This window comes from Corvus brachyrhynchos, unplaced genomic scaffold (assembly GCF_000691975.1).
Source record: "Corvus brachyrhynchos isolate BGI_N302 unplaced genomic scaffold, ASM69197v1 scaffold115, whole genome shotgun sequence".
Classification (NCBI taxonomy): domain Eukaryota; kingdom Metazoa; phylum Chordata; class Aves; order Passeriformes; family Corvidae; genus Corvus; species Corvus brachyrhynchos.
In genome coordinates, this window is record NW_008239553.1 from 16547186 (window position 1) to 16555714 (window position 8529).

At 37.1% G+C, this 8529-nt stretch overlaps 1 protein-coding gene across 5 annotated transcripts in view; it reads left to right on the forward strand.

Annotated features, from left to right (window-relative positions):
• Window positions 1-8529, forward strand: part of DPH6 (diphthamine biosynthesis 6) — a 224693-nt gene that overhangs the window by 76632 nt on the left and 139532 nt on the right. For 4 of the 5 annotated variants that reach the window (XR_001864418.1, XM_017741784.1, XM_017741786.1 and 1 more), the window contains exons 8-10: window positions 180-333; window positions 1236-1367; window positions 5143-5272. Coding sequence is in view for 4 of the 5 variants with exons in the window: in XM_017741784.1 (XP_017597273.1) it covers window positions 180-333; window positions 1236-1367; window positions 5143-5272 (416 nt within the window). In the remaining variant the exon portion in view is untranslated. The remainder of the gene's footprint in view (window positions 1-179; window positions 334-1235; window positions 1368-5142; window positions 5273-8529) is intronic. The other variant, XM_017741782.1, reaches the window with a different exon arrangement.

An 8529-nucleotide genomic window follows, 5' to 3' on the forward strand; every position in this document is an offset into this window, starting at 1 on the left:
CAGTTCTGCAACCTAATGGGAAATCCTAATGCTATTCTTTCATGAATTGTTCTAAGATATGCACCTGTTGAGTTATACTATTTTTTATAACTTAAATATGTATTTGAATGATAAAATGTGCTGATTTCATGCTGCTTGGCATGCTGTTTACTTGCTTATTTTATAATGTTTGTCTCAAGCAGGAAGAATCTTCGGGTACTTTTGTGGTCAGTAGCTGTTCTTGTGAGATAAGCTGCACTGATGACGATATTTTCCCTTCATCAGCAGAGTATGAACCACAGAAAAATATTCCAATCATCTGGAAGACTTTGAAACATAACTCTTTGGATTTCAGTGAGTTTTGCACAGTTTTAAAAAAAATTAGAAAAAACTATTGTCTATTTCATGCCAGGAGAAATATGTTAATTACTATACAAGCACTCCTGAAAAAAAAGGTGCTTGACCTGTAGTAATTTGTCTGAAAAAAGAGATCCTACTAGAATGTGTTTTTGTGATAATAAGCAATAGATCTGTAGTAGTGAAGCATTTCAAGGTAGTTTACAGGAGATAACTTTTTTTTTTTTCCTTTCTTTCTCTCCCTCTTCCTTTCCCTTTTCCTCCTCCTGGAAATACCACATTTCTGTTACACGACATACGTAGACGGGTAAACTTCCTGAAAACTAAGTTTCACAGCTAATGGTGTTTGGGTATTGAATAGTATTTAGGTATTTGGTATTTCTTGAATATGGATAAGTGCCTAGTGGGCTTTAAAAATCTCTAAACATGTTATGCATTTGCAAAGATTATCAGAACCAGGTTAAGCACCTAACTTCCAGTAAAATTTGGTATACAAGTTTGAAAATCTGTTTCTATGTCATTTGAATACTTTTGAAAATTTTGGCTTTTCAGTGTCACATCTTATGCCAAGTCTGTAACCAAACAGGTGAAGAAACTATAAAAGGTCAGCAAAAATGGAAAGGAGGAAAAAAAGTACTGAAATTCTCAGCTAACATGCTACTTGCATGCATATTTTGTGAAGGCAGCGTTGGAGGAGGATTTGTCAACTAGCATTTGGGAGCTTTGCTACCAGAACACATACTTTTATATCTGTTTGTAAATATTTTTGAATACGTTTTTACAGTTTGTGGTTTTCTTTTCTGTCAAAGTTTTTCTTCTTTAAACAATTTAAAATGTATCATTGGTTAATCTGAAACCTTTCATATTATAATCATAGTTCTGTTCTTCATTTCCGATAGCTAAAACATTTGAAAATTCAGGAAAATCCCTGAGTGGTTACCAGTGGTTTTCAGGTATCACTGCCCACTTCCTTCCATCAAAGGATAAAAATGCTCAAGATGCAGCACGGGAAGCATTTTCTTCTCTCAGAGGTGCTTTATTCAGTTAATACATTATCTGCTGTCATTCACTGTGTTTCTAATATGGTCTTAAGGAGGAATCTGTATTATCGTGTGGTGTTATGTTGGTTTGCCATCTTATTTTGCATTTGATTGGAGTCTTCGATATCAAGACTGCCAGCTTTAATATTTAACATGTAATTTGACTGGCTTTGAAGACCCTGGAAAGCCAGGATGGTGCTCATATCACTGTTAAAACAGTATTTCCACAGTACTTGCTCACTTAATAGCATTCTTGAAATATATACTATATGTGTGAGTATGTATGTGTGCTACAGATGCTGTCCACTTGCTAAAACACTTTCGTAGCTTCCATAATTTTAAATTAAGTTTTCTAGAAAGCTGTTGTACATTTTGGCATCTAGGATTAGGTCAGTAGCAGTAAATCTCATTTATATTCCTAATGTAAAGGCAAAATTGCTATCTTGGCAATCATGAAATCCAGATTCCTTACAAGATTTTGACATACAAAATAAAGTGTTCATGTTTTGGTTTTGTATTTTTTCTTCTGAAGTTTAAGTAAAGTATGTTTGTACAGGCTTCTTCTCATTCACAAAAATGGAAATAATTTTAAGTATCTAAATGGGTAAACTCATATTCTTGTTTATGAATTTGCATGAGATATTTTCCTATCATAGCTTATTTTTTTGCATGTGCAGCTGAGGATGATAAAGAAACCCTAGAATTTTTTTCAGAAGCAAAGTTATACTTGGTAAAAGGTCATTAAGCTAGTTTTTGATTGGTTGGAAATCAGCAAGGTGGAGATGATCAGACTTCTACTAAAAAAGGCAATAGATTTCAGTGTAAATCTGCACATAATCTATAAAGTGAAGCAAGAGGGTTGTGCAGTCTTTTATTTTTTTCTCATTATATTTGAATGGAAGTTTGCTTGTACAAACATTATGTAATTTTGCCTTAGCATCTGCCAGAAAAGGTTGTGTCTGACTAGTGCAGTAGCCTATTGCTTTCAGCAGATTACTTGCATTACCTGTACGATGTTAAGGAAAAAAAAAAGTAATTTTCTGATCCTTTGCAGAAAATGTCAGTTCTCATGTTTCTTTTAGTTATTCTCTTTTTGGATGTGGGTGTGGAAACTGAATGAATTATGGTTCTGTCACGACAAAAGAAACAATTTGTTTCTGAGAACTTAATCTGCAAATGAGCACCAGGCTTTTTCTGAAAGCATATTTAGAATCTATACAGAAGTTCAGCTTCACTGGGGTGAGAATGGAATAAGCACAGTACTTTTAAACTTTTTGCTGGGTTAACTGATTTAATCACCTCTAAAGTGAATGGGTGCTGCGAAAAGGATTTGGAAATGAAAATTTATTACTAGATGCTATGAAACATTCAGTAGAATGGGTGGAATTCTGTGAAGCCAAGAATGGGAGGGAATGAAGTATATTGCTGTTTATACATTTATTTTCTTAAACTCTCATATTAAACGTTTTTTAGATATGATTGGAAGATGACAAAGATCACTGTGCTTTATATAATATAAAGCAGCTCTAGTGTAGTTGTACCATGGCAAAGTTTTATAAGCTTGAAGGAAACTGTGGATTTTTATTACGTTAAAACTTAGTCTAAAGTTCTTAAATGCCACTTCCTGTAGACAGTTTGGGTACTGTATTTTGTGGTGCTTGGCTAGGGATTCTGAATAACCCCTTAATAGAAAACAAACAAAAAACCCCCCAACAAAGTAAAAACCAACCAACCAAAATCAATCAAAAAGCTGTATTTCGGGCAGTGTAACCTTTTGGGGCAGTTCTGCTTAAGTAAGGAAGGGTGAGTCTCACCTGATCATATTCTGTAAATGATTACAAACCATGAATTGCTTGAACTTCAACAGAAAGGCTGTAAGGTTTCCCTGTATATCCAGGAGATAGGCCATGAAAGAGTCTTTCCCTGAAAAACAGAAGTTGTGAAGAGCTTTGGTGGGTTGCTTACCCATTCGTCATGCATGCTTTTCTACTAGAGAGAGTGCTTTGGGAGTCAATTTTATTTTGATTGTAAATGGGAGGAAAGTTACTTAGCATTGTTCCTCTAATTCATGCAGGGGAAAAAGGGATAGTACTTTTACTTAGGAAATTTTTTTTTAAGTAGAGGTAGAAATTATGAATTTACCCAAATCACTGCCTTTAGCTTACTCTGTCCACAAATTACAGTTAGTTTGTTGGCTCATATATTTTAAATTTAGCGTAGAGATGTCTGTGTGTGCAAACGTATGTTATCAGTTGGTTGAGGTTTTTTCCCCCTCCAGTATTTAATATAATGCTACAGAACTTTTAACTGCAGGCCTTTCTTCTTGACTAAAGTGCTGGCTGGAAATTTGAGAATTGTTCTTGTTTCCTCCTTAACTGATGATGTAACAGCTGATACTGACCTAGTGATTGTTATCAGGTAGCTTTCAAATACATTTCTATTTCCATACAGAATTGCCATTGCTTGCTAATTTATCAGCTAATATTTCTGGACATGTATTGTGATTTCATAGAAGTTCTATGTCAACTGCTATATAACGTCTTACATCACTTGTGCATACTTTTTTTTCTCTAAGTGAGAGTTCCCCTCTTCATATTGCCATTGTTATTGGCAGTATGACTAAGTAAAGCTAAGACATTTAGAACAAAATTCAGTATTGGTGTGACCAAACTAATCTTTATGAAATTGTGCAAAATCCTTAACTGTCTTTGAAAGCACTGAAAAGTTTTACGCAAAAACTATGTTTCTCACTAAGGCAACAACCTTCAGAGATTGTCTATATACCTTTGTACTTCTCAACTGGAAAACAAATATATAAGTACATACATGTACACACTGCAACATTAAAGGGCAAGATCCCCAAAATTACACTGAGAAGAGCTTTATATGTCTTACTTAAATTAGGTCGCAGAGTACTCTCCTATTATATATGTTCTATATACAGAGAAGATTTTGTCTTCGAATAATTTCTATTGCTCATAAGCTACAAAAGACACACTGCAGAGCTGATCACGTCTTGTTATGTGATTGACTATGTAAGAGTAATACATTCTCTCTGAGCTCTGTGACTGGAATATTCTATGCACACACATTCAGAAGATCTTGACTTCTCAGTATCTCTTCTTTAGCTGTCTGCTTGAGCTTTCCTCTGCTCTCATCTTTCCTTCATTTCTCCTATGGCCACTTCTGTTTCCTATTGTCTGTCTTGCCATTTATAACTGTTTGTTTATGCAGAGATTATTATTGCAGTGAGAGTTTTTAAAAATAGCTTAGACAAGCATCCCTCTGGAATAGCGTATAAGTACTTGATCTTTTCCTTTAAGACAGCTATTGTCCTTTCCAGCTCTGTATTTTTGCAATTCAAAGTCCTTTGTAGATTACTATCTGTCATAGAATGAGCACCCCACCCCGAGCCCCCCACAAGGTAATCAAACTTATGGATACAAGTAATTTGGACTGTAACATATCTACATGCATGAATGCATGATGTGTTTTCATGGGGCAAGAATTCACTGCTGCTCAGAGTGGATAAAATTTATTTTGTAGTCTGCTTCTATTTGGAAAACTAATATGAGAAAGAATGTAATGAAAAAAATAGGTATTAAGTGGGGAAAGGTAGTATATAGCAAAATCTTCAGTCATGTTTAGACAACAGTTAGGTTATTACCAGTTGGTTTTGCTGAACAAAACCAGGATGCCTATGCTGTCTTTCTACAGACATTTAAAATACTCTGTCTTTAACAGCTATATTTTTTTTATCCTGCAGCTAATTTGACTTCAGAGGGATTGAAACTGAAGGATATTATTTTGGTTCATCTATATATGAAGAGCATGAAAGATTTCAGTGTTATAAACTCAGTTTATGGGACAGAATTTGATTTGTGTCCACCAGCAAGGTAGGATTAGACTACTGCTATAGTATATTTATGATGCACTGTAATACACTGAATTATTGTTTCCATATATGTGAAGCATCTTACCAAATGTTTGTGAATCACAGAAGACGACTTTTTTTGCCTTTTGGAGTATTAACATCACAGCTGCTCATGTCCAAAACACTAGGGTTAGAAATTCCTGCTTTAATATATGCCATAGGGTTTACAAATGCCCGCTGATATGGACTTACAGAAGGATAATAAATGGTTTGCAAGTCTTAGTTCTTTTTGACTTGATTGAACTGACAGCTGTTTGTATTGCTGGGATTTTATTTGCTTTTCTTTTTTGTTTGCATCCCTTGACCTGTTGGCAGTGATTCTCTGAATGCAACCCTCTTTGCCACAAGGGCACATTGTTGGCTCATGTTCAAGCTGGTGTCCATCAGGAACCTCCAGTCCTTCTCTGTAAAGCTGCTTTTGCGCCCACAGAATATAGTGGACCTTGGGTTTGTTCCTTCCCCAGGTGTAGGACTTGCAGCTTCTCCTTGCTGAACTTCATGAAGTTCCTGTGTGCCTGTTTCTTCATCCTGTGAATATATCCATGTGGATGGCAACTTGCCAAGGATACACTCTGCCCCATCATGCAGATTGTGAATGAAGATGTTGAACAGGAGTGGACCCAGTATAGGCTCCTGGTTGTTCACCTGTGAGACTTTGTGGCACTGATCCCACCCACTGAGCCTGGCTGTTCAGCCAGTTTTTACTCCACCTCACCCTCTGCACATCCAGCCCATGCATCAACAACTTCTCTATGAGTGTGTTACAGGAAAAAGTGTCAAAAGCATTACTGAAGCCTTACTACCAATATCAAGTCTTCCTAAAAGTGATGAGGTCTGGAACCTTCTAGGTCTTTCTGACAAATAAAACTCACCTTGTTCTATTTATTTTGTTAAATACAAAAGCAAAATTGTTATCTGAGCAGTTGCTTGAGATTCACATCATGAGATACTGACAGTTATTTCAAAACTGTACTAATATATATTTAGGCTGTTTCTTTTCTTCCCCTGCCTATATGCACTTGGCTCTGGTTGAAGACAAATGCTGGATTAGATAGATCTTTGGCTCGATCCAATGTGGTTGTTCTTAATGTTTGTGTTTCCCTCAGATAATCACAGTTAATGGATAGCTTAGCTGCACTTCCATGTTCAGTAAGAATTCAAGTATGAAAAGAAATTATACTGATAATAACACTTTTATTCATAGATCCACAAAGCATAGTTTTTTCAATATCTGTTTTACAGAATCTTCTATGTTGCATCCAAGTCTACATCTGATACAATGAAACTGCTTGGTGGTTTGGGTGGGCAGTATGTGATTCCGGTGTTGTTTGGGTGTGATAAAAAACACCTAGCCCATGAGTTGTGTTTTTTTTTAAAATTGTGCGTTAAAACTAATTTTTTTTGTATTTTTTATTGCATTCATCAAAATGGCTTATTTCTTTTTACAGTAATTTGTAATTTCTTTCAGTAATTTTTTATGCATCTGAGATAATATGCTGAGAATGCAGAACTGATATAGCTTGAAAAATTTCACTTGACTCATAGGTTAATACAGGTTGTAAGGGACCTCTGGAGGTCATCTAGTCCAACCCTGCTCTGAAAGCAGGGTCAATCCTGTGGTCATACCTCTTGTCTTCTTCATATTTTTAAAACCAACTGTTCAGCAATTTTCTAATGAAAAATACTGTATTTTATACTCTTATTACAGAATATGAAGTGTAATAGAGGCGTGTGAATATTAAGTGTAGCAAGACAAATAGTTCAAAGACATTGTAAAGATAATCATCATAGACTGACATTCCACTACACTGCCTGGGTGTCAGAGCCAAAGAAAGCAGAGAGAAGTTTCTTTGAGATGGTGACTGTAGACCAGGATTATTAAATCACAGAGAAATGGGAGTGTCGGCTGTGTGTGCCTTCAGAGGAGGGATCTAATCCCAGTTGTAAGCTACACAAAATTATTCTCCATTTCTATATGTCTTAGGTTCTCTTTGTAATACTCAACTTCTCCTGATTTATCTTTCATTTCTTATGCCTGCATGTTTTAGGCCTCCACATTCACATAGCCAGCTACATAGCCTTCCGTCAGTAAGATAACAAGGTGGAAAGATTAGAAAGTTGTGGAAAAATGTTTTTTTAGTTTTATTTTTATGGAGCAAACAGTTTTCAGAGCATCATAGAATATCCTGAGTAGGAAGGGACCCACAAGGATCATCAAAGTCTAGCTTGTGGCCCTGCACAGGACACGTTGAGAGTCACACCCTGTGCCTGAGAGCATTGTCCAAATGCTTCTTGAACTCTGTCAGGCTGGTGATGTGACCACTGCCCTGGAGAGCCTCTTCCAGTGTCCAAACACCCTCTCAGTGAAGAACCTTTCCGTAATATCCAAGCTAAACCTCCCCTGACACAACTTCAGGCCACTCCCTTAGGTCCTGTCACTGGTCACCAGAGTGAAGAGATCAGTGCCTGCCCCTCCTCTTCCCCTCAAGAGGAAGCTGTAACTGCAGTGAGGTCTCCCCTCAGTCTTCTCCAGGCTGAACAGACCAAGTGACCTCAGCTGCTCCTCATATGGCTTTCCCTCCAGGCCCTTCACCATCCTCATGGCCCTCCGTTGGACTCTCTTTCTTTAATGCTTTATATCTTATATTGTGGCACCCAAAACTGCCCCCAGCACTTGAGGTGAGGCCGCCCCAGTGCAGAGCAGAGCAGGACAATCCCCTCCCTTGCCTGGCTGGGGATGCTGTGCCTGATGAACCCCACGACAGTGCTGGCCCTCCTGGCTGCCAGGGCACTACTGAATCATATTCAACTTGCCATTGACCAGGATCTTCAGGCCCCTTTCCACAGTTTGTTGCATATTTGTTTATGTTGCATTTTGCCCCGAAGAAATATTATACAGCAGTTTGCATGGTTGCATCGCTGCATTATGTACAGAGGCCTGGTTGTGGAAGTTCTCAAAAGCAGTATGCTGGAAGCACTGACTTGGGTGTAGATCTGCAATAAATTTGCAAAATTGTCTTGAAAATTTACCAGCCCAAGCAGAAAATCCATTCATCCATGCTTATGATGATGGTAATGAGGAAAAACTACTATATTTACATGTGAGAGGTGGGGAGAAAAGTAGTTTTCTTAGAAGAAATAAGCAAGATGAGAAGAATTTTATAAAGCTATGTTACATGATATGTAAAGAGAACAAGTAATTTTTTGTTGGATTCCTGC